This window comes from Tinamus guttatus, unplaced genomic scaffold, assembly GCF_059628265.1.
Source record: "Tinamus guttatus ecotype Peru unplaced genomic scaffold, ASM5962826v1 Tinamus_guttatus_pri_ptg000293l, whole genome shotgun sequence".
Lineage (NCBI taxonomy): Eukaryota > Metazoa > Chordata > Aves > Tinamiformes > Tinamidae > Tinamus > Tinamus guttatus.
In genome coordinates, this window is record NW_028288827.1 from 109,138 (window position 1) to 136,116 (window position 26,979).

The following is a 26,979-nucleotide window of genomic DNA, read 5'->3' on the forward strand; positions in this document are numbered from 1 at the left end:
CCACTGGCCTCCTTCAGCTTTCCTGGCTTCCCTGGAGGGTCTGGAAGTCCCCTGAGGATCATGCATGAAACACGGGACTTTTGCCTTGCTCCGAGAAGAACCCCCTGGCTCTGAACTCAGTTCAAGGTTAACTCTTTTCAATTCTGTACAAGATGCATTTTCTTAAACAAGACAATAGCACCAAGAAGCACATGCAAAGCCTCTTAAAACCTTCCTTACCCAACAGAAAGTAGGTATTTTCTACATTCAAGCCAGCTGAAGTTTTAATGGTAAATATATCAAAGACAAAAAGAGACAAGTCAACAGCTCTTCTAATACAGAAGTGAAGCAAATTTGAGAATGAAATAGAAGAGTAGTCAGTTAATAGACAGTATTCGCTAGCTTCTCAGTAAATTCAGTATACTCTGAAACCGCACACCCAGGATTCAAAAGAAAATACATTTCCAATGTGAATATTTAAGTAATTGTTATTCACAATCTCTCACTGCCAGCCAGATTTTAAGAAGGCTATAAATCTTTTAACATTACTTAGAAAAAGTAAGGTCTTCAGGACATACATGCCACATGTATTATCTCAGAGAAATAAGATTAATCTCCAGTCATAAAAAAAAGCCAATTTTGCTAAGCCTGATTAAATATTTAGGTCATATTGTTTCTGCAGCAGAACTTGAAAAAACACACAAACAGACTCTTTTGTTGCAATATGGCTCTACAGGAAAGCCAACACAAAATCCTTTTTTTAAAAGATAAATAATAGAAGTATAAGCGTATAAACTTTAGTACATGTTAGCCAGCATCCAGGTTACCAGTAGACAAGCAGGGAGACTAGGATTTACACTTAACGTTACCTAAAGATGCCTAAAGACGAGAACAGTTGCTTTATTCTCTGGCTAAATATGACTTCCTATTAAAGTTCTTTTTTATGGTACAAACAGCACAAATGCAAATGTATTTGCCTTCTTGACAAAAGTGAAACATGCCATAATATTATAATTTTGGCCAGAAGTTTTCATTTTCACTCTGTTTACGAGGTAACAAATGTAGTATTGATGAACCAGGAGAGAAACTATCTAAAAGTACTTTTTGTCATTGTTCTGTTTTTTGCTTTGTTTTTTAGGACCAAGAATACTATGAAAAAATGACAACCTTGAATCAAAAGAAAGGTTTTTAGGGGTTGGCAGAGAAGGGCTATTGCCCCTCTCAGAGCACAGGTAAGCTCTTTTGCATGCTACCAAAGTTGGCATTGGGGATGTCAACAGCAAAGCATTTAAATTGTTTTCCTCTCTTTTCCTGCCAATTTCAGTTAGCAGGATTTTTCATCTGATGTTAGATCTCCTTGCATATCTCTACTCCCTTGTCCCATATCTCTAGCTCCCCTTGTTTCAAGGCTGAATGATGTCCTGGGTCAACTTAACCGCAAACATCAGTACAGGCTGGGGAGCGACCTTCTGGAGAGCAGCTCTGCAGAGAAGGACGTGTTCCATGGGCGTCCTGGTGGACAACAAGGTGATCATGAGGCAGCAGTGTGCCCTCGTGGCCAAGTAGGCCAAAGGGATCCTGGAATGTTAAGAAGAGCATCTCCAGCAGGTTGAGGGAGGGGATCCTGCCCCTCTACTCAGCCCTGGTGAGGCCACATCTGGAGTACTGTGTCCAGTTCTGGGCTCCACAGGACAAGAGGGATGTGGAGCTGCTGGAGAGAGTCCAGCGCAGGGCTACAAGGATGATCAGGGGCCTGGAACATCTGCCCTATGAGGAGAGGCTGAGGGAGCTGGGCCTGTTCAGCTGGAGAAGAGAAGGCTGAGAGGGAACGTGAGCAGTGTCTAGAAGTACCTCAAGGGAGGCAGTGAGGAGGATGGGGCTGGCCTCTTTTCACTGGTGGCCACCGACAGAACGAGAGGAATCGGCCACAAACTGAAGCACCAAAAGTTCCACAGGACCTTAAGGAAAAATTTCTTAGCAGTGAGGATGACAGAGCACTGGAACAGGCTGCCCAGAGAGGTTGTGGAGTCTCCTTCTCTGGAGATCTTCAAAACCCGCTTGGACGCAGTCCTGTGCCACGTGCTCTAGGTGACCCTGCGTGTGCAGAGGGGTTGGACTAAATGATCTCCAGAGGTCCCTTCCAACCTTAACGATTCTATGATTCTATGAACTTCTGACCATTCTCCCTCATCATCCCTCCACAGCCTCACAGAATGCCTGAGGTTGGAAGGTACCTCTTCTATGGAAGATAAATTTATATTGTCCACCAGGCTGCTGGCCTTCTTGGCTGCCAGGACACATGGCGGGCTCCTTCTCACTGTTGTGTGTACCAAGACCCCCAGGACAGTTTGGCAGAGCTACCCCCAGCCACGCAGTCCCACCTCTACCATTACTGTCATTTGTCCCTCTTGACCTCCATGAGTTTCCTGCTGGCCCCATCCAACGTTCTCCTGAACCATGGCCCTGGGCTCCCCTGGAATTTGGGGTCACCCACAAAAGCGATGGAGGGGCACTCGGCCTCCTCCTGCAGCTCACACAACAACACGCTGCTCAGGACAGGTTCCAGCACAGATCCCTGAGGAGCTCCACTTGTAACGAGCTTCTAGGTGGAGTATGAACCATTAACCACCACTCTGCGAACCTGATGATCCGGGTATTTTTTCACCCACTGAGTCCATCTGCCTGGACTATAATTCAAACATGCTGAGGGAGACTGGGTCAAAAGCCTGACAACAGGCAAGGTAGACAACTTTCACCACTACTCTCTTATCCGCAGACTGTGTCATTTTATCACTGCAGGTCAAGCATAAATTACTTCTGATAAATCTATGCTGGCTGTTACTAATCGCTTTTTCTTTCTTGTACTCAGAACTGGTTTCCAAGAAGTTTTGGCTCCAAGGGTATTCCCAAGGGCTCAAGGGAGACAGTCCAGCCCTTAAGTCCCCAGATGTCTCTCTTTCTGTCTTTATCCAGTCCTTGGGGACGTTCCTTCTATAACTTTTCAAAAGAAAAAATCTAAAATGTATATCTTGCAATGGCATAGGTCAGCTCTCAGCACACTCACATCCCGTAGACTTGTGCACATCAATGCTTAGTAATCTCTGACTTGATCCTACTTCACTGGTGGCCCCCATCCTCCTTGATCCTTGCCTAAATTCAAAAGCAATAAATGAACTTTCTAAAAACAAAGCAGCAAAAACTTCACTTTTTCGGGCCCTTTTTTGTGAGGCAAGAGAAATAATCAATAAATTTGTATCTTGTAGCACAGCGTGATGACAGGATTTTTAATTACATTATTGCAAAACAGCAGTGTGGAGGTCATAGGGTTAAAGGTGCCATAAGAGCTCAAAAGAGAGAAGCATGAAAATTATTTCAGAGTTAGGAAGCAATTATTTGTGATAATGCATCACAGCCATAAGTTCCCATGCCCCGAAGAAGCACTTTGCCACAGCACCAGCCAAATGTACACAAAAGGCTTATGAGAGCAATATTATCTTTATGCATATTGTGAAGGCCAGCAAGGAAATGCAAAATAAACAAATTTTGGAGATATCCTCACATATTTGCTAGACTGCAGGGTCAAGTGATAGATATATGAGATTCTTATGCAGAGAGGCCAAATTATCTCTGTGCAAATGAAGTTCTGTCGAAAAGAACCAAAGTTTGCATATTAAAACCTGACACAAGGAACTGAAGACCATACAAATAAAGATATAAAGGGCTAGAAGGAAGATAGAGTGCTCAAGTCTGAGACAAAGAATGAAAGCTTTAATCATGCAGATGCACAAGATTTTGGAAAGCATCTCTGGCAGCTTCAGAAATGTGACTATGGGAATGTTCTACACTGACATCCTTCGCCCAGACACTTCCAGTAGTTCCTAAACTCCATGGAGGGCTCCAGGAGACGCCTGCTACCCGGCTCTGCCTGCAGACATTTGCAGCCCTGCGCAAGCCACGGGTCTGCAGCGTCTCGGCAGTGGAGCATCCCCATCGGGAGAGCAGCCCCTGCGGATCCCCCTCGGCACAGCCCCTCCGAGCAGCCCCGCGTTTCGCAACGCCGCTCTAATCCGAGCCCAGCGTAAATTGTGGCACTCGCAGAAACTCGAGCGCACAGTTAATGAGTTAGAGGAACATGTCTCTACACAGCTTCACGGCAAATTTATTTATTCACTGCAGAACTAAGTGTATTTGCTTTACCTAAAAGCCGGTTCTTTCCTAAACTTGCTGAAGGCCATTACCATTAAAAAAGTTGAGTCATTCAACAGTTACAAAGACCTGATGCACATTAGGGTTGTTAAATCCTGATCTGTTTTTTTGTTTGTTTCATTCTCCATTCAAAGTGCCAGATGTTTTAAAGCTCCATATTCTTCCTGTGAGCCATGCAAATTATGCTGAAAGAATATGGTGATGGAAAATGCCCTAACTGAAGTATCTGTGGATGCAGGAATTCCATACAAAGTTATCCTATCCTCCTAAATGCTGTTAAGTATTTTCAAATAGACTGTCTAAGTATGGAATCAAAATTCAATATTTTCATGTGTGGTAGAAGGAAAAAGCTCTTTGAAGGGGGTTGCTCTTTGGAAGGGTCTGACTCAGTTTATACGGATTTTTATCAGTAACCGGTTTATTTTCCTCTCCAACAGTTACTCCTTTCCTCGTATCTATCCTGCTTCTACACACCGGGAGGTAGAAATTAGTTCACTGAACTGCAAATCTTTGAAGACACCAGACATGCACAAATAACGGCATTAGTTGAATGTGAAATAAGCAGCAGTCTTACAAGAAAAAATGTTATAATCGATATATTTTGTTTCATTATTAATCTTTCATTATAGCAATAATACAATTTTAGTTTGTCAAAGATAAACTGCAGCATTATTCATGCATTTATTTAGACCTTTCTCCAAATCTTTCCCCAAAGAGAAAATTTCTAAAAAGGAAGCTGCACATGTTGTATCTGCAAAAAACAGCTAAGGAGCCAAATAGGCTGCAAGGGAAGATAAAAGACAGGTTCGAGCAAGTCCTTATCCTGAGTCACATCTTTATTTCAGTTACAGAACACCCTCCTATAAATATATCTCATTCAAAACCAACTGAGAAGACTGCAGTTTCTAAGGTTTTACCAGAATAGCAAATAGTAGTTTCTAAATGACTGTGTAAATTCTTTTTTTCCCCTTGCCTTTTTTTCTCAGAAAATCCAGGCAATTTAATATCACAGGACACATTTTTTTAAAATGCAAGACCTATAATGTGCAGATACAAAAAATATGAGCTCTCATGTGAAAATAGCAAGTGCTAGATTCAATATGATTCAATAGAAAAGAGAGGTAAATGTCCCACCAGGAAACTGCTGGGGCCTGGGACACTAAGCAGGAAGAGAAAGGGGGAATAAGGAGAAAACCGTTCAATTTCCTTGGGAATATGGAAAAAAATGCAGTAAATTTGTATACTGACTTTTCTTCTGGACCTTGCTAAAGTCACATAGACATTGGTAGCAATGCCACATTTTGCTACCAGTGAGTTTCCTCTCATAAATATATCCCACTTGATTGCCAGGTTATTTTCAACTCCATGGCACATTAGCAAAAGTCAAGCTGTAAGCGGTGGCAAAATAGCAAATGAAACCAAAAATCCCAAACATGATTCCATGAAAAATATTTCTCCTTCAAATATTCAGATGTTTTCAAAGAACTGAACATTTATAAAATGATCCCAGGTAAATCAGACGTGGGAAATGCCTAACCCACCTGTATTTGCGATTGGAGGTAACCTTGCTGTACGGATCATGCCTCTTCACTTTAGCTCTTAAGAACAAAAACAAAGCAAGGAGGAGGGAAGTCCTTGCAAAGCAATTTTGCAACAGGTAACTGATGGTAACTGGTGCCCAGGACAATATGGGGGCCCACAACAGAGATAACAATGGCCAGAACACTACAGGTGACAAACTCCTTCCTCTGCAACAGCAACAGACGTGCAAGATGAACGGTTTTAAAAGCTTTTAGGTTTCAACAAAAACAAACAAACAACAACAACAAAAATTAATTTCCCTACTTGAAGAACTTTTCAGCATGGTACCTGCACCTCCGCTCTTCCATCTGAAAAGCAACAGTTTGCTCCAGCTCACTCTGTAAGCCAGTGCAGAAGACACGGAAAGAGGAAACTGAAGTGAGGCCACTGAGCTACAACCCCTTCCAGACCCCATCCCAAACAACTCGTAACCCAATCTCACCCCACATCCCCCTCGGGGTGAGGGGAACTACTCAGAAGCCAGGTATTGCCGGGATATACTCTTGCATAGATCCAACGCATGTCAAGATAAGCTGCCGGCTTGTCCATCTGGGAGATCTCCAGGAACACGAGCACCTCTAATGGTATGTGGCACTGGGCTGCTTACACCAGATGGGCAGCGAGGGTATTAATGTCCAACCAGGTGCCCACCCAAAATCCCCAGCAGGTTCCACCAGGCTTAAACCAAGTTCAATGATATTTCCATGTTGGAAACAGCTGATATCAGCCTAAAACCTTGCCTCCATATGCTGCTCCCAGGCAAGCACACCAACCGCGTGTCGCATGCGCCCCTCTTTCTGCTGCTAGAGCTAAAGCATGAAAGGGAATTTTAATATTTAAGCACAACTACATTCAATGAAAAATAAAAAATACTTCATTTGGTTCAAAAATTAACTCAATTGCATTTCTACTTCGCTACCTTCTACTTCAACATTTGCTGCTAATATTCTCTTTTCCCTTCTCTTAACTAGTCTCTCCTCATTTTATCACAGCCTTTTCCACTAATTGTGGTGACATCTCCCAATTTTGGAATAGCTGATCAGCTTATAAGCTTCCCCACAGCTAATCTAGGCCAGCAAGCTACTAAGAAGGCCAGCATATGTTTCTTTTGTTTAACACCCTTGACATCTTTGTATATTTTTTCTATATCCCAACTAAAGCCTCTCCAGAGGTTCTGGAAACTTCTTACTTACAAGAAGCATCAGCAACACAACGGACAATAAAGAGCATGAAAAGCAACTGCAAATAGAGCAGTGTGTCTGTGCCAGCAAACAGCTCACGAGAGAACAAACCAAAACTACCAAAAAGTCAAGGCTGAAGAGTGGATGCAAAAATTTTTGAGTATCCTGCTGTGCACATGACTTCTGCTCCTAATAGTCTCCAGAGAAAAATTATTTTTTTCAGACATTTTTTTGAACACAACAATATCAAGAAGGTCCCTTTTTGAAAAGCCATTTTCAGAGTGTCTCTGGAACAGCGAACAAAAATGATAATCCTGTTTTTATAACACACTGCACCGTGTGAGGGGGGAAGAACACCCAAAACATTCTCATCCTGCAGTAGCTCTCAGAAGTAAAATATTCTTTTATATCCAGATTAGATATGAGTGGGTTCTTAAGCTCAAGGACAGGGTTCTTAATGCTTCAAGGACTATTTCAAATGCAAGAACCATTAAAAGCAAAGTGTCTTTGAGGATTTTAGTTTTTATTTTTAAGCTATATCAGCTAACAGAATCTGTGGCCATCTAGGTTGGAGAGAGGCTTTCTTTAAAAGTCTACAGGCATGCAGCATGTGGGAAATACCACCGAAGCAAAGGACAGCCATGTGATGGGGAAAAAAACAAACAATCAAACAAAAAAGAACAGAAAACCACAGAAAACCACAAATATTTCAAAGTTACATATATTAACCAGGCAGAGCATTATAGGACAAGGGTTATCTCCTAGGATGAACAGGTCTTTCTCCTCTTCCTTTAGGCAAATGAACAAAATCAACCAAACTAGCTGATTGGCACGTAGGCCCCGTGAAGCTGAGAGCACAGGAAGATGCCTTCCTCACGGCTGGAAAAGAACCCAGTCCTACTGTAGCTCTTATGTTCATTAAGGATATTTCCTTCCAGCACAATTCACAGGAGATGCAGAAGCAGAGGAAATAGTTACCTTTCCTTTTGCACAGCCCAGAGCAGACATCTACACTTCATCCTCAGAAGCCAGGCCCTGCGTCTATTCCCCTCACAGCATCTGCAGCAGCAGGTACCACTTGTCCAGTGAAACTACTGATTACCTTCCATTTCTTCCACTTTTTCCTTAAAAAGTGGGATAAGGGGAGAGAAAAGCTGATGTTGAGAGGAGGCTCAATATTTAACAGCTCTGGCTGCAGGACACTCATTGAAGACCCTCTTTTGGAGTTTAATCTTTTATTATTATATAATTAGGCTTCTGAAGAGCCTCCTGACACACATGCTGGTACAAAATCATCCACAGCTTCTTTTCTCCAGGGTTTCCTATTATGGACACTTCTCTGTTATGAATAAGAGATGAGTAAGCTGAGGCTTAATTTAATGCCCTAATTAAGATTTGAACCCAGGATATAAAGGACTTGGCTATTGATCTCACTCACAGTGGCATGAAAAAGCTGCTACGAATGCCCAGGTTCCCAGTGTGCTTGGTTTTACACCAACCTACAGGTCTTAAAGCATCCTCAGGACCACATAGCTCCAAGCAACATAAATACCTTGTTGCAACAGAGAACTGCTAAAAGAAGCAGGAGAGAGTTTCCACGCTACGTGTTGATAAAAGCATAGGTTGGGTTATTACAGTTTAGCTCTGACAGCTTAATTATATTACGATGCTCTTCCATTATTACAAACCAAAAGCTGACACTTCTGAAATACAAGTTTTTAATACAAGTTTTCAGAAAGTGAAAGAGCTCCACAACCCCTAAATTCACTCCCCTCTAAATTCAAAATGATTAACAGGAAAATTTATATTTAAAAAATGACTATTGCCAACTTTATTCCTCTGCTGTAACAAAGAAGGCATAAAGACCTAAAGAAGGCATAATTCCCCTTCACTGAATATCTTTTGTTTGGATCAAACATCCCATTTAAAGTTTCTAAGTGCCTGCTATTTGGAAGTCTTATCATCTGTTTGGAAATGAGAATCTGGTATCAGAAGCAACTCCTTCTCTTCCTATTACTTAAATGAGAACTAAATTACAAATCAAACAGCTTGGAAGGATCCATGCAGCAGCCTGGCATTTTTTCCCCCTAGGCTTTGCTCCCTAAGGAACACCTTTGGTTTGGGTAACTCCATTCACACGTTGCTTGCCATGACTGTCCCACTGCTGTTTACAAATGCAATGAGACACTGTATTTTAAAGAGCTTCTCAGCTGTACTGCAGGCATAAAAATAATAGACAGGAAAGCCAGAATGCTCAGACAGTGTAGCAGCAACGTTTGAGAGCAATTTGTTTACCTTGCTGTGCGAGAAGTCTAACGACTTTCAAGCCAGCAATTACACCCCGCTGCTGTCACAGCTAAGAAATTTTATTAAGCAATTGGTAAATTCTGATCTTGCCACATCCACGTGCTAATAATTCCAGAATTTTCAGTTCAGTGGCCCCTAATAGGCAACTCAGATCACACATCTTTCCCTTACATAAATGTTTTTCTTTTCTTTTACTGACCTATTTGAATTAGTAAACGCCTGGCCAACTCAGTGTTTTCTGCTTCTATGAGATTCGTTTTGAAGGAAGTTTAGGTTTGGAGTTAGAAAACAAAACAAAAACCAAAAGCACAGCCAAGCCCCAAACCACATTGCTATGACTTACCACTAAGGAGCTGATGATGGACATGAAACTATTTTGAATTTACTTTTGTTGTTGCTGTTTCAAACTCAAACTTGGGAAGCAGGGAGCGCCCCAAGACGGGCATTTCAGAGTCACCATCATTCTACAGAACACAGTGACATGTGAGAAAATTTAGGGATTTCCTCATTCTCCCAAATTTTACAAAAGCACCAAGTGTAGGAGAAAGTATAGGGGGGGTAAGCTTGCTTTGCATAAGAACAGTACAACATGACACTTATATGTGCTTACAAGGTGCCTATAAAAAGGTGGGCATAAATTATGTTCAAGAAAACTAGAAGGTCAAGCATTGCAACAAATAATTTGGGGGACATTACAAAGACGTATGGCTCTAAAGGAAAGAGCTTCTTAAGCCAGATCAAAAATAAAGATTTTAAACAGAACTGGACCCATTCTTGCTCCCTGGCGTACAGCACTAGTGACTGGACTCCATCTAGACTACACACTGCAGATCACAACCTTCTGACCCCAGCAATTCACCCTGTTTTCAGTTCACCTCACAGGTTACTTATCTAGCCAGTATTTCACCAGTTTGTCTATGAGGATGTAGTGCAAAAAGTCTTACTAAATTTAATATAAAGGCTATCAGGTTGGTTAAGCACACTTCCCTCTTATAAATTCATGCTGACTCCACTCCTAATCCCCTTCTTGTCCTTCATGCCTCTGGAGATGATTCCCAGGATTAATTGCTCGATAACCTTCCCAGGAATCAAGGCGAGGCTGATGCAGCCTGTAGTTACAGCCTCACAGTGTAGGTATGGGTAAGTCTTCCTAGCTCCAGGCTTTCCCTCTGGTCCCATGGAACTGAGATTCCTGAAGGCCGCTCAGAAGTAACGTTGTGTTACTCTGAAGCTCAGCATCATGCTCCAGGATATCTTCCATCCCTCACCACCCGCAGCTTCCAGGCTAGCTGATCAGTGACAGTTAGGCTTGGGAACTCTGCTTCCTACAAACACTCAGCAGGATCAGTATGGCTGGTTGCACATAACTCACTCTTCACTCTGACAACAAAGGTACAGCAGAGTTAGGATGATATTCACATAAAATACACTATACTGTCACAACCCAGACTACACAAGCCAAAGAAGTTTCTGATCTTCTAACATACAGTCCCTTTTAGCTGGCCTGTTTTTCCTTATCCCAGTGGACTTCCATGAGAATGACAAAATCCTTTTATTTCCTCTCTTCCTCTAACTCCCATTTAACTCTCTAGGATAGCCAAAGGAATCAGCAAAAATTGCATCGATACAATTATGTGGTATATTTTGACATTTCTCTTAAGTTCCTACTTTTCTGCCATCTAATGGGGAGAGGTACAAATGATATATTGTATTAAACAGTCCACAGCCATGCATGTGAATAGGTGTGGTGACAGAGTAGGAAAAAGGAGGTTAGTAGTTCTATAAATCCATTTAACATTAAATGTGCATGCCTTTAATTAGTGAGGTGTATGGCAACCTCTAGTGGTACATGCCTGCTTAGAAAGCAGCAAGCATCCATCTTCAGACATCACAGGATGCTGTAGGAAGAAGACTAATTATAGAGAAGTCAAATATCTCAAAAGCGTTTTCCAAATCAATTAGAGGAATTATTGCTGTGGCTTTAAGAGACACATTGAATTCTTGCAATAATATGCCACTGAGCTGCACAGTTTTACTTATTAGCAATTGTACCAGCAGGGCAAATGCAGCTGATTTGGGTAAACTGCTAAAAGTTTGCCTGTCCAATAAGCCAAGCAAAGGAAAAACATGTCCTCAGTGCAGCGGGCAACTTCTCACCTGGTTGCAGGTTGCTGCTCACATATTATCAGGCTGCCTCTGGTAGTCTAATCAGTTCTGACAGTACCAACATCCATGGAGGTATTTCTATAATGGTCTGCTGGGACTTAAACACACCACAGGTGTCAGCACTTTACAAATAGGACAGAAAGTGCAGTGCAGGTGGTATTTTTAACATTATGCTGATGAAATAGTTTCTGCAAAACTATAAGCAAACCTTTCCACAGTTAATAAGATGCCAGAAGACAGAGGGGAAGGCGCTCCATACACATGAAGTCAGGGCAGTCTACGGCAGAGGATATTCAGCATTAATTACATCCTGACCAGTATCTGATTATAAAACTTCTATTACATCTATTTTATTTCCAGCAGCTGCTTGTGATAAAAAGTGTCACAAAAACCTGCCAATTTTCTTGCCTGTTGGAATGTGATATAAATCACCCAACATCATGAAGTTGTATTTTACTGAGATTCCAGGTATAGGCTATAGAATATTCTCATATTCTCTGTTTTCATAGACAAGGGACTATGCAGCTTGTAACAATTGGTAGTCTCTGCTCAGAAGAGGATTACAGAAAAGCACTTGCATGGAAATGGAATTGCTTCTCACATTACAGAAGGAATCAGAGCACCTGGTGAGGCCTGAAGTATGACTGTCTATTCACTTGTCTTTCTAAGTACACTTTAAGTTAAAGGCCTTACATCTATTATAATTTCAAGAACTATATAAAATATTTAGTAATAAAGTCCTGTTTTCTTTTTAAGGTTTTCCTTAGGGAAAATGCTTTTTCCATTATGAATACTGTGGTTTATTCTCTCACAGAGATGCTTGCACTCTGATGACAGGGTCAAAATCTAAATAATAAATAATAGTAAATACTCTGCTTTGGGATCATGGAGCAACTTGCACCCATCAGTGATGGTTAGATTTAATAATAGTGACTAACAGGCTCCATAAGCTGGGAAAAGGAAGTACAAAATATCTCTTATGTAATACACATGCTCACAAATACTTATTCCTATTGCTTTTCTTGATAACCAAAACTCATAAATAAACGACTCAGCTTGAGGAAATCATCTTGAGAGGAAATCAGTTTTAAAAATCTTTGCTTATGATGCTTAAGCCTGCTTGGGAATGAGAAAGCTCCTGAGAAGAAAATTCTACTATATTTGCAGCAAAGCTTAACAGGAGGAATGCTCCTCTGGAGCTTACTTCTCCCTGCTCCTCATGCCATAGTCCCACAGGACATTTTACTACAGAATTTAATACATTTTTTACAGTAAGGTCTTTGGATTTATAAGCAATCATGGACACAGTGACAAATTAAATCACAACCTTGGTAGCCACTTCTGTGTCTACAGTCCAGCTGTACAGCTTCTAATAGCAGAACAGGATTTGCGGACAATATCAAACATTTGAAAAAAAAACTCAGTATATTCCTTAAACCTCCTCCTGTTTTTCTGGTTCTGTTTCAAATTTACAGTCAACTACTTTCATTACAGTTTCTATTATACAGCAATAAAGAGTGTTTGCTTACAAAATGGCAGTCATTTAAAAATATTCATGCAGAGTATCTTCAGAGTACATCAAAATATCATATTCGATATGAACTATAATAAAGATACTGCCCTTTTATTCTCCACTCCTTCGAGCTGATAAACATGCCCATTTTCCGTATCTAACCTCACATTATTTCCACGCAGGGCTCTGACCCTGCCAACATCTAATGGTCCACACAACCAGCACCCTGCTCAGGCCACTCCTCCATCACGTTAGTGTCTATTTTTATTTTATTTTTTCCAAATGCTACAGGGTCATTAACTCAAATATCCTCCATCTACCCCAAGGAACACTGTGGGGTTAGCCTCAAGCACAGTCTTACTCTCTGAATAAAGACAAAGCAGTGCAATTCTCAGAGTATTTGAGCCTTTGCAAACATTAATGGCAATAACTCTTTGCCTCCAACCTCATGCTAAGTCTTTGCTAAATGCTGTACAGAAATCAATCAAGGTTGCTACTAACAGCCTTCATTTTTTGAAAAAATAAGGATTTTGAATATGTCACTACTATTTTCTTTGCTTTGACTTCTCTATTTTTCCTGGGTATTATGTTTCAAATGTGCCTTTATTAGTTCTTTATACAATCAAAGAGCAGCCCCTGATAATTTCACAAATAATTAAGTGCAGCAATTTTTCTCTTTGTTTACTGCCATTCACCATTAGGGCCTCCTTTCTGCACATAACAGCATGAAGCAACAGCAAACGTTTGCAATTATACTGAGAATAAGAACATTAGCACAATTATTTCGCCACTAAAATCAAGCAGGCAGTCTTATAGGGACTTTTTAACTTTGCATGTCTAGACAGAAGACGAATACACCGAGTTGTTGACATTTTGCATGCAAGGAGTGCAAGAGAATTTCACTAAATTGCACATCCTTCTTTGGGTCTTGAGATGGGTCTTAACCCTCAGGGGGGTCAATGTGCCCAAAGATGCAGTTACAGATGGTAAAAACAGCATATGAGAAACCTAGAAAGCCCATTAGGAAAAATGCAGGTGCTAGAAGGAGTCTTGCTGCCTCTAAACGCTCCTGCTGCAGTTCAGTCAAAGCAGAAGGGCTGAGGTCAGATGTGTGGAAGGGCACTGAGATTATTCCTTCCACCCCATCTCATTCGCCAACGCACCACAGCATCCTTAGTCTTCCGTAACTCACTGACCCAAAGCTTTAAATTTGGAATAGCAGAAGTCTGCTAACTTGGAGGATAACTACAAAATAGCTGACTGGTGATAACAGGATACCAAGACTATGCTAGATCACTTCTTCAGGGCCCCAAAATACAACCAGAGGAACACATCTCATTTAGGTCTGGGGAAGCAGCAGTAGAATAAAATAGAAGGAATCAGGAAAAAAAAAAAAAAGAACTCTGAAGCAGGCAATGATGCATCACCCTAAGCACTGGATTGAGTTTGGGAGCTTCAGGGTATTGTATCTCATGACATCCATATCCAAGAAGGCAGGGGAATCTACAACTTCACTTCAGAAATCTGCATCAGTAAAGGCTTGGAAAGATGAGAAAAAATGCACATATACTCCAAACATGCCATTGGAGAAAGGATACGTACAGGTATTCTCTTATTCTGTGTCTCATATGCAGATATGGAACATTATCAACAGACAAGTAGAAAAAAAAAATCCCTCTAATTCAAACTCTGAACACCTATTAATGCTGCCAGGGTATGAAAAAATTGTGGGTGCCAAGCAGGGAGAAGGTAATAACAGGACACACTCATGCTGGATAGCTAAACATACATTAAATACACACGAGGAAGCAAGCATTTCTAGAACACAAGGGGCAGGGAGAGAACTACATCCTAACAGCCGCGGTTTACGAACAAAGTGCATTTCTCGTTAACCCAGCCCTTTACAAAGTGCACAGGCACACAATTACCATTCACTTATTTCTGGCACACATTCTATACTTGATAAGCTCTGTAAAACTCCACGTTGCTTTAATAAGGACCTCCCTTGTTTACTTTGGGATGTGCAGCAGGTTGGCTGCAAAGATACCAGTACACACGGTTAGCTGCCTTTACGTAGTGGTCTGGAGCAGAACACAGGAAAAATATAAAATAAAAAGGAGAATGACCAACTTCAATATCTACTTCTCCAGAGTTACGCTGTTTTGGGAACCAGAGCAGATAACAACTTACCACTATAAATAAACACTTGAAAATTACAGCTGTAGGGTCTATGGCCCGTATTTATGGGACCCTCTCACAAAATAATCTTTTTTTTTTTTCTGATTTAACAAAAAGATCTTTTGCCAAACATGCAGGAAGAACTGAATGGAGCTGAAAACCCAGTGTGCGCACTACAGAGAACCACCCCACAGGGCATCTTTGCAATAACCTGATGCATGACTGAAAAAGCATAGTTCCTACAAACCACTGAAAATGTTCCAGTTTAAAAGCAGCTGATGAGCTACTCTCTTAAGCGAACAGTCAGAAATTTCTCAGAGAAGTGCTGTTCATGCATTCAGAACAGAACCAGGCTCTAGAAGCACGTCAGATTTATTCAGGGTTAACTGAGTTCCAATTTCTGTTACTTAGCTCATCCATATCTATTAAGGCATATAACACTGAAGCTCCTCTACCCCTGGCTTTCAGCAAAGCAAGATGAGTTTAAATAGAAGTCTATTTCAGATGTCTTATATTTACCTGATGATCCTCTGAGCAGCATATTGATGAAGTGAGCGGAACTGGGCTGACATATTTGCTAAGGCTGCCAGGCAATTTGTGTGAAGGTACTTGTCCTGTTGGAAAAAAGAGGGAGGAGAAAAATATATCAAACTCTCCCTTCTATACACTGAGTAACCTGTTAAAGGAAACCACTCAAAAGACAGTAAATAAATATCTGTTGTGTTGTAGGTAGTGGTGAAAGCTGCACAGCAAACTGCTTAGCGTACTTGGGGATGTTTCCTATAAAGCTTTTAAGAGTGATTTTATAAAGATTTTAACATGCATGCACATTCATGTGCACACATATATATATTTGTGTGTGCCCTTACATCTTTAACAATGTTGATTTGCAGTATCATGAATGTAACCATTACTGAAAGGTGTTTTCTTCTCCTACCTTTTGTAATCTTATCCTAAGTGTTCTGCTTTGCATCTGTTGACCTTCCTACTAATACCTTCTAACCACTCTAGGTATCCCGCTTCTCCACTACTTTTACCATGTGATACTTCAGAGCTCTGCTCCCCTTGCTAGCAATTCTGAAATCACTTGACCAGACAAGCATTTAAATGACATGTCTATCAAAGCAAAGGCTTTTCACAAACATGACAAAGTTTAGATTCCACAGCTATACAGGAGTCTTCACTACCAACTAATCTTGATCATGGCCAAGTAAACAGATAAGAATACTGCTCAAAATGAAAAAAATAATTAATCTAAAATCATCCCATTAACCTACTGTGATAATACTAAAAACAGTAGTGTTTCCAGCTGTACATTCGACTTTTTAAAGACACAGCTACGTGACTTCCAGACTTCACTTCCCAAGAAAGGCAGTACTACGCATCAGTGTTTCTACAAGTGAAGGATTTCTTTTCTCTATGCATATTTAAAATATATTTTTATATCAGAGCACAACAAATTTGAAATACTACAGATATATACCAAAAATCATCTTTTCTAGTTGGTTTCATCATAAATGCTAAATCCTTATCTTCTATAAATCAAAATATATTTAAAGATTTTTTTGTACTGTTTTCCTGCACAAAAGGTTCTGTGACCTTATTCGTTAAAAGTATTTTAAAATGCATGATAGGATCATTCTATGTTTCATATAAGGTTTGGAAATATATGTCTGAAAATTTCTATATACATAAACAAGCTATACAGTTGTGATGCTGAAGAGTTATGCTTCATCAGAACTCCGAAAGGTCTTACTCAGTCACACTACATTGTTACATTAAAAAGAAAGAAAAATCTAACAGCAGAGTTGAAATTTCTCCTCTATAAGAACTTCATACAGGTCAAAAAAAAGATGTAAGTCTTTATGTGGATTTTTTTCTTCTTACCTGAATTCTTTTAAGAATTATATGTGTAGTTCTGCACTTGGATTATGAAGTTTAAAAAATTTTACCCAATTAATTGAATAATAATACAGAAATTGGGCTACATGTTCAAAAGCACTCAATACTGTGTTTAGTGAACACAGCTGATCTTCCCATATCCTTTCTTCCTATAGCTTAAGATGCCAACTGGTTGCAACAGAACCAAGAAAAATCCCACGTCCTGTTTGAAATTGCATTGGTAGTGTGGATTTCTACCTTCAACAGTGTGCGCGTAAGTGTTCAATATAACTCTTACCCTTGTCCGTGTCATGTTGTATTGGATGGTTCTTATGACAACCAGTATCAGAAGACTTCCAAGGGAGATCTCCGTTAAGACACGTTCAGCATACCAAGTGATATTTTTCAATACCTAGAAAAAAAGAACAGAAAGTTTTTCAGCACTTAGGTCTACCCTGGCCAGGAACCCAACAAATTCTCTGCATTCTCACATCCCTTCACAAAACCAAAGGTACTGTAAAGTGAAAAACAAACAGAAAGGGCTCTGCCATATTATCACCTGGTAGATCTCATCGATTTATAAGCCACATGGACGCACGCTGCCTGGAAAGATAATTAAGATAAGCTATTTCATAATTTCTAGTGCCCCATATGCCACTGTGCTGCTGCATCCTTTCTGATCCTTTCTTCACTGTGGTGGCCGGTGACAGGACAAGGGGTAACGGGCACAAGCTGAACCCCAGGCAGTTCCACCTCCATGTGAGGAAGAACTTCTTTGGTGTGAGGGTGCCAGAGCCCTGGCACAGGCTGCCCAGAGAGGCTGTGGAGGCTCCTTCTCTGGAGATCTTCAAACCCGCCTGGATGCCACCCTGTGCCCCTGCTCTGGGTGTCCCTGCTGGAGCAGGGGTGGGACTGGATGGTCTACAGAGGTCCCTTCCAACCTCAACCATTCTGGGATTCTGTGATCTTCTCTTTCACATGTCAGAAGATGTTTGGTCTGCATTAGCCACCTGCATAATGTCCCCAGTTCTTTCCTGTTTTCCCTCATGACAAGTCGGACAGGAGACGGCACGCACAAGCCCTGAGCGAGCGGCCAACAGATATGCACTGAAGGAGCCCTGTCAACAAGTAGGAAAAACTGCTTGCTTCATCCTGATGCCTCTCTCTTGGTGGTGCTCCCCTTCACATAGCTGACACTTTTCACCAAGTGGAGTCTCTTATCTTTGCACACTCTCCACTATCAGGTTGACCATTTCCAAGGATCCTGCACAAGGGGAATCAACATGCTCTTTCCTCCCAGGACCTTCAGCCAACTCACCTGGAGCAATATAGCAGACTTGCACCCAAGGCCTGCCCTAAAAATGAATTAAAGGCCCAATAAAATGAGTTTACAGGAACTATCCTGACAAACATGGATAAGAGCATTCTCTAAAAAATCAGGGTTGCTCTGGGGAGTACAGACAAGAATTTGCTGTCAAGGGTTATTTCACACAAAGCTATGACATCATCACATTTTTCTTTAATATATGAAGCACATTTTCAGTGAAACACCATGTTTTACAAGAATGCAGATGTATCAAAAAAATCCATGCCAAATGAACCTCATTGACCAATGTCATTAATTAACCTCTTCTCCCAAGAAGTCATACAAGAGCATCATCTTCTGACTGTGGCCCTTCTTCCCACCCCTTCTTTGATCTCAAAAAGTTTCTTGCCATTCAATTTTCATCATTTTTGCTTTTAGGATTCCGACATCCTCCTGCTGACTAAGGGCCCAGTTAGCAAAGCCTCTTTCTTTTGTAAGAGAAGGCATGAATAAGTAGTAACTAGTTTCCTGTAAGAAAGAAATAAGAAGATCTGGCCACTGAACGACTTGCAGAAGACACAGAAAAGTGAATAGTGTAAACCGTTGGAAGCTGTTGCTGTTTTTACACTATTTACTCTTCCGCCTGAGATGAAGGCACACAACCTGATATATTTATACATATCCTTTCTATATTTATTTGGTGAAATTCTGCAATATTTTTAAAGAACAGCAATTAGAGATGTTTTCAGAATCCAAAGCCTGGTACAGTTCCACCAAATCTGCGCAATTTTATCTGCACAGGATTATCTTGGACAGTGTTATCTACACTCAATCAGTGTAACACTAAACTTGCAAACTCTGCAACACTGGCAGCAAGGTGCAGGCCCAACGCTCAGGCATCCATTGCAAAGAAGCATTACCCCATTCCATCCCTCTCTGCTCACACAGGAATCTTCCACCAGAATTCAACGTTGCCAAATGACTCCACATCTGAAGATGGGAGAATTGGTTGGGCTCACACATGCATTTAAGGTGCGGGCATGAGCTAGCCTGGAAAAATGTACAAGCAATAGTTAGGTACTTACAGCCCTAGATTTATTTGTTGGAGGTACAACACCCGCTCTTCTGGTTCATGGGAATGGAAAAGGGTTACTTAGTTTCTCTGATAATCAGGTGCTTACTTTTCAACAGTAATTGAAAGTCAGGCTTTAAGTGATGTCATCACTTGGTTACTAATCACTAAAAGAGCACTGCACTGGAATCCAAAAAGGTCACCACATATTTTTAGTTTCTATAGAGTTAAATTTGTCATTTAAAATTCCGCATGGGATGCATTTAAGGAGTAATAATTATGGTAATACATAGTGTTCTACATGCTTACAGATCACAGACACTCCACACGGTTACTCTCCCTCTGATGTTTTTTAAGATCTTAAACACTTTCTATTAAAAGAACTTTAACGCTACACTTCAAACCATAAATTAATTAGAAATTAAAGAAAATCATTAGGGCACATAAAGTGCCTACTGGCTGGCTTCATAATTCAGCATATTTTGCCATCTTATTTATCTCTGCAAAGAGTACTTGGAAATACATACTGGACATATTGCTCTTTCTTACTTCCATTCTCCCCATTTTGCCTCTGCTCCGATTTGCCACTATCATCATCCAAACCTGGTGGAAAGTGCTGACCATCTGCCCACCTGCTGGCTAAAGACCTTAAATTAAGGAAGTGGCAGATTATTATGACAAGGAAGAGAAATAAAAGCAAAGATATTTTGCAAAGGAGAAGATGACTTGAGCTTAGAGATACTTCATAATCTCTATTACTTGTCATTAAAGCTGGGTTTCGTTTGCTTATGGCATTACACACACTAAGCACATTTAAATATTATTTTGGTCTGTTTTTAAAACTGTTATGGAAATTATGAATCCCTGAATTGTATTGGAATTGGAAAGAAATGAGTTCTCCCACCCCACTGCCAGGACAAGAGTACTCAAAAATCCTTGTTCCGTGCCTTTTTAAATGGATCAAGCAATCAAGGCTCTACTTGGTAGACTATTCCAGAGCTCAAACATCTCAATACTAGGATTTTCTCTTCCCCGTGGTTTTCAGTCTGCTTTTCTGTCTTTACCCATTATTATCCCACTGCTGTTTTATAGTACTCTGGTGGATCTTTATAAGCACTTCCTCTCCCTTAAGATTTAAATTAGTTAATTTTACCACATTCTTCTGTTTAATGCCATTTAGGGGCACATTGCAACAAAAATTTTTATTTGTTTTAGGCTTTCCTTTTGCCAAATCAGAGTCTTTCTTAAATTATATACTGTGGCTGCAGTCACAGTTAATGACCTTCCAAGAATATCCCAATATCGCTATCTAAAGACATCAAAATTGTGCGGATTCTTGAACACTATGAAGAGCTGAAAGACAGACTCTTAGCCCATATGTATCTCTCTCTACATCAATAAGCAAAGTCTTTCATAATAGGATATCTTTTCATTTTTGCTGCTATGCTACTTCATTTTGCTCTATGAGCAAAACTCAGAATTGCCAGAAGTCCTCATTTAACATGGTTTGTCTCCATATTAAAAATCTCTCTAAAGCAAAGTCATATTTACAACTTGCTACTTTATCATTATAGAAGCTAAATGACTAATTTACTCAATACACTGAAATTATTACAGTTAATGTGTCCAAGAGTATACCTCAGATCCAGTGCCTACCTGACAATCACAACCACATGCTAAATTAATAATAAAAATAAAAGCACACAAACCTTTTACCATCAGAGCACTAGCTCTAGTGATCCTGGTTAGTTTTGTATACCAACTTCTGCCCTTCAATCTCAGGCAAAAAGTATGTCACAGGTGTCTCTGCTTTGAAGGCTTTATTTCATTACTGGTTGGGCTAGAGCCCTCCCTGCCATGCACTGAATAATCCTATCTAGGCCTTTAAAAAGTGTTTTTGCCAGCTGTAAAACACAAAGGAGAGTAAGACCCATCCTCTGAAAGTCAGCTGAAAGCCCAACAGCAGCAAAGAGCTTTCAGAAGCGTATTCTAACAGGTCCTCCTCCAGCAAACTTTCCAGGATTGGTAGAACCATTTATGATTACCAAAAACATCTGAAACAGCTGAATTAAAAGGGAAAAACATATTTTTTAAAGGTAGCAGCATTCTAACACAACTTCTCTTTTGGGATGAATTTGCCCAGCGTTTGTGGCATGGGTATTGCCTGCAAAATTTGGGTTTTGTTCAACACTGGCTCTGGAAGATTTTTATTTCCCTCAGCACACTGTAGCATCCTATTGAAAGTCATATGAAATACTCAGGAAATAATGCAAGAATTAACATGTGTTTTATCAAAATTCTAAGCCAATAGATTTTAAAGAAAAATCCAAGTGAAAAAAGAAGAAACCTATAAGCTTTATTCTAGGCAGAGGTAATGCTTTGTAAGCACAGTCTTTAAAATGCTTACCCAATAACCTTCCAGGCTCTCTTCATTACACGCTTACTCACTCTTCTCCATTTACCTCCCACCCTTTCTCTTGTGGTACCTCCTTCTGTGTCTCCTAATTCTCTTCCACAAGAAACATTTGAAATAGTTCCCTAATTACGATTAACCTTTCTCCCACACTTTATTCCTTCAGTAGGAAGGCGGCCTCCTGAGGCCCTTCTTTCACAGAGTATTCCCATGAAGAGTGCGTTTCTTCAAATAACTGTGTTTTGCATTAGCTGAAAGGACTAGGTGTTTTTCAGATTAATCTTCCAAAAAGTAGGATTCCTATCTGTTTAGTACATTTATGTTTTCAAAGACTATACGTGAAGGCCAATGGAAAAAGAACATCCCAATTACCATCACAAGCTAAAGGATTACAATTAATAAGTAAAAAAACAGATGCACCCACCATGAGCAATATTTCATAGGCTCAGGAAACTTGTGTCAATGCCTCAGTTAATGCAGTTTGAGATACACAAGATCACTTCTGTACCATATATGAAATACATATAGATACCTTCATTGACACAAGCTACATATTTGAAAGGCTAAAAATTGTTAGTTCTCTGACAGAGGCTGAATCTTTAAAGTATGATAAGTATTAAAAGCCCTGGCTGCCTCATGAAGAACCCTGCTATGAGCCAGGCATGAAGCTACGTGTGAAATGGTCACCACGAGACCTACAGCAGCTCACCAAAAGACGGTGGGCAGCAAACAAGCGCTTGAGACCAGAGGTAAGGAAAGTTCTGTATGTTTTTAAATTTGCTTTACAAAAGGGAAAGGGTGGTTTGTCAAACCAGAAGAAGACAAATAAGAGACTATTGCTCAGAAAAACTGAATAGGACCCAGAAATTTGAAAACCTCTTGTGACCAGCATAGCTGGACACAAAAACAAATACAGAATGAGGTAGTGGTTAAAGCAGACAAGTTCTGTCAGCACCTTCCAATTTCCCACAGTGGAGCTGAAGCAAAGCAAATGGCTATAACCTATAGTTGGGAAAAAAAACATTTTCCATCATATTGCAAGGGTGAAAAATGTCACCAGCAACAGGCTGGTTTCTGGTTTCTGGTAAACATCTTCCTCTAAAAGGAGAGGAGATTGGAATGAGGGAAAGAATTAAGACATTTAAGGGAGCAATAGTCAAGGCTGAGGAACAAATAGATAATATGAAATCACTACAGAGGAGGTTTTCCAGATAGAGCAGACTACATGGGAGAAGGGGAAAGGTCGAATTTTTGGTTACAAGTCACTACTGTTATTTTTAGATAAACTGATTAGGATATAATACAAAAGAAAGTTATACAAGGAGTTCTAGTAAACAAGGACAACTAGTCAGATCTCATAACCTCGAGTATTAAAAGTAAAAGCTTAAAAGAGGAAAAAAGTCATGGAACAGGCAACTAAAGTCAAAAGGATAAGTCAGTTGTGTAATTAGCAGGCTAAACAGACGAACTTCGCTGCAAGAAAGGGACTCTGCCAAAAGGGAAGCATCTGAACATCCTGCAGCTGTTAAGCAGAAACTGATGATGGGACACAGTGAATTAGGGAGCTGCCATGAGGTAAAGCTGCAATAAATGCTAGGGTGCATGTTCCAGCCTGGCTTGGCTGCAAAGGGACTGGCTTCAAGCTGTTGCAAGAGATTTCTTTTTTTCTTCACCATTGCAGAGCGCTAAAATGAACAGACACAGCCATCTAGGTTGCAGTTAATGGGCTGTGAGTTCTTAAACAGAGGTAATTTGTATCTATGTAAATATATCCATTTTCAAGAGGAGGTTTTATACCAAGGGATACATGAACTGCCTCGCCCGTGAAAAATATCCAAAGCTGACCACTGCACCCCCTTGAAATCTCCTGAAGAAAAATGTACTGTTATATGAAGAACCGCATGTGATCATTAAGAAAAATGGTCACCTCCTGTAGTATGTAAATATTACAGGGATAAGTTGTGGTTGCACATTTCATTTCCTGACTTCTGAATGCTCGGTGGACTGAAAATTTAACATTTTTAAACAGAATGTAAATGTGAAAATGTGTAATAAACACATTATTTGTTTTGACATCACGCACAATGTAAATCGAGGCCAAAATTACATAAGGGGAAATACTTCCAGACTCTTATTGAAAACATACAGAGGCGTGCTCTAAAACGATGCCCAAGAATTGCTTTTTTCCCTCCTCCCCTCATCTCTGAGATAAAGTCGACCTATCCTGGGATAAAATATTAACTTACTGATGATGTCACCCAGAAGCTATTCCCTAGGGATGAACCAGGGAAGGCAACCTCCTCGCACGAATGAACCTGGGCTCATGTTGCTTCCCAGCCGCTCCGGAGAAGGTTCCTCCAGGATGTCCTTCCCCGCAAGTGAAGCAGGGACCTGCCTGCCCCACCAGGTCCTTTATTCCTTCAGCCACCCCGTTCTTTCTCCCTGCACCGTTCTTTCTCCCTGTAGCCCATTCCCTGGCCAGTTGACCCATTTCTTCTCAGATCTCCCTCTTTCCAGCCTCCCTTTTCATTTCCCACCCTTCTCCTCATCTAGAAGCCATCTGACTTCACCTCCTGTAGCACTTGGTCACTCTGCTCCAATCCTCCCTCTTTTCTCATTTCCTAGCTCAGCAGCCCCAATTCTCACCCGTTTCTTGACAAATTTCTCTCTTTCTCCCCACTTGTATCCAATCCCATGTTCCTTACACAGCCAGTCCTAACCACACATTAAACTTTTTATGCATGAAAAGCTTACAGACAACTTGAAAGATGTCAAGATAGTGTTTTCAATCCTTGATACAACTTTGTGAGGAGATGAGAGCACTCAGTGCAGCTCTGCTCATCTCCCGCTCTGAACAGACCTTCTCCCCTACTAAACAACCCACCTACAGAGGCTTTAGCAACATATTCACACCAAATTGAAGAGCATCAAGACGCTCAGATATACAAAAAATGCTCAGAAGAAAATCCTATATATCTTGCTCCTATATGCATGCAAAGCAAAGAAAGAAGACAGTAATATTAATTCTTATGCTACAAGGATATAAATCAACTCAAACTATTATATCCACAAAATGTATTGAAAGAATTCAGCTTCTGAAACCACAATAATGAAACACAAGGCAGACTACAGACATGACACCTATATAATTAAAGTAGCAGGAAAGTTAGCAGCAGTTGCAGAAAGCAACTGGCAGTTAGGAAATCTGGTTCTTCTTACCAACTCCTTTCTGGATCTACTGTGACCAAAAGTAATTCTTTTACAGCCTATTTTTGATAATGAATAAAGAGAACCAACCAGTATCAAAACAACAGCAGCGCCTAGCAACTCCAGAAGTTAAGAAATCACCATCTCTCAGCAGCCACACTTTAAAGTGGAAAAGAAAAACAAAACAAATACTGAAAAGCCTAAATAAAAACATACTAAGGGTGATATATCCAAAAACAGCTAGTTTTATTGAAATTAAATTTGCAAAGTAGTCCATCAAAATATTTTCAGCAGGTGTTATTTGCAATAACTTAAAAACTGAGTTTCTGATTTTCTTTTCTCATTGAAGGGAGGTTAAAAAGCAGTATGTGAACAGCTAGTTGCAAGTGGGTCTAGGTCAAAACCCACAATTTTCTTTCACAGAAGACTTCAAGTTTTCACAATTTGTTTTTATCCCAGTGTGAGGCGAAAAATGATATCTGCTGATCCTGCCCCATGACCTCCAAAGACCTCACTTGAAATCCATCCTTTCAGTCAAAAACTAGAGAAACTCAAATGTGGACATCTTCATACCAGAGTCGCTGGCTAATGGTTCAGCCCTATGTGTCCTGAGCACTGAGACCTCCATCCTTAGTTCCCCATAACAGCTTGTGAGGTTTTTGTTTGTCTTTGCATAGTAAAAATAAAACATTTACATTGTGATTTCCACAGTTTGCCACCATTTACTACAACATAAAGTACTACAGTAGTACTATAGATTACTATTTCAGTTAGTTTGAGATCTGACCTCTTTTCGGAGAAACACCAATACTTGTCCATTTATGGAGCTCTCACATTTACTAGCTCTTCCTGTTGTTGGTACTAGAGAAAGAATTTGGTCTCTACGTGGTTACAGTGACATCTTGCATTTAAGCACTTGCAGGAAGAGGACCTATGTTTCTGATCATACTTTCCAGGCGGTTAGGACCACATTTATTTTAAATAAAAATGCTTCAGCAGTCAAGAGTTTCTGTGGTTTCCTGAACTCTTTCCCAGTCGCTATAATCACAAGATTTATAAAACTAGGCTTACTAAAATTAATCAAAAAAATCAATAAATAAATGCGGGTGTGATACCACAAAGCAATATATCCCATAAATGGACTGTATGGTCATGCTGCTTATAGGAACATTACATAGCACACAGGGCAGCAAAGGGAAAAACAGGTTGACCTAAAATACATCCTTATTTTCCTTCATACTTCAGCCAAGTTATGGAAAAAGAAATTCCTGATGCTAAAATCTGGTAAATACTTGTAGTGAAATAGAGTTGAACTGTAGCTTTGTGATGGATGCTTTGCTTCCTTGTGATACCCTCCCAGCCTCTAAGAGTTGTGTCCTTAATATTTAAGAAAATATGAGACTAGTTCCTTACTTTATACTGCATTTTTGAAAGGTAACCCTGTCCCTTGAAGGCACATTCACATGATCATTCAAAAGGATGGGTATGGGGACCTCCTGTGCCAGTAAATTTTGCCTCTCCTTCACACTGTAAAGTGTATCATTGACTATATTTCTAGCCCATCCTAGGTCCAGAGGTTCCCACCACCAGCAGATCTGGTCGCTAGCTGTTCCCCAGCTGAGATGCAATGCTTACATCTGCATTTCAATATTCACAGACCTCTACAAAGTTCAGCAATGTAGCAGGTCAAGAAGGTAACTTTTGTTATTGTTTTTAGAGCATGACAGATTACACATTTTCTAGATAAAAAGAAATCCTAAAGAGTTGGTATCACAGTCACTGACTCTTTTTCTCTTTTGTTCTAGTTTATTCAGATGACTTTCAAGGTACAAAGCTGAGTTTTGCACTAGAAGAGGACCTATTCTTCCTTCATTGCACCCTTCCATCCCTGTGACACTGAGGCTAAGAATATGGGGTAAGGGTAGAGTAAGAGAAACAAAATACTTTTTTTTTCTCTATTAAAATAGAAGTAGTAAAATAATATCCACA

At 40.3% G+C, this 26,979-nt stretch overlaps 1 protein-coding gene across 2 annotated transcripts in view; it reads right to left on the bottom strand.

Annotated features, from left to right (window-relative positions):
* Positions 1–26,979, bottom strand: part of DYM (dymeclin) — a 187,103-nt gene that overhangs the window by 77,007 nt on the left and 83,117 nt on the right. For both annotated transcript variants that reach the window (XM_088527844.1, XM_010217755.2), the window contains 2 exons: positions 17,291–17,404; positions 15,631–15,725 (listed from right to left, as the gene is read on the bottom strand). In XM_088527844.1, the coding sequence (XP_088383970.1) occupies positions 15,631–15,725; positions 17,291–17,404 (209 nt within the window). The remainder of the gene's footprint in view (positions 1–15,630; positions 15,726–17,290; positions 17,405–26,979) is intronic.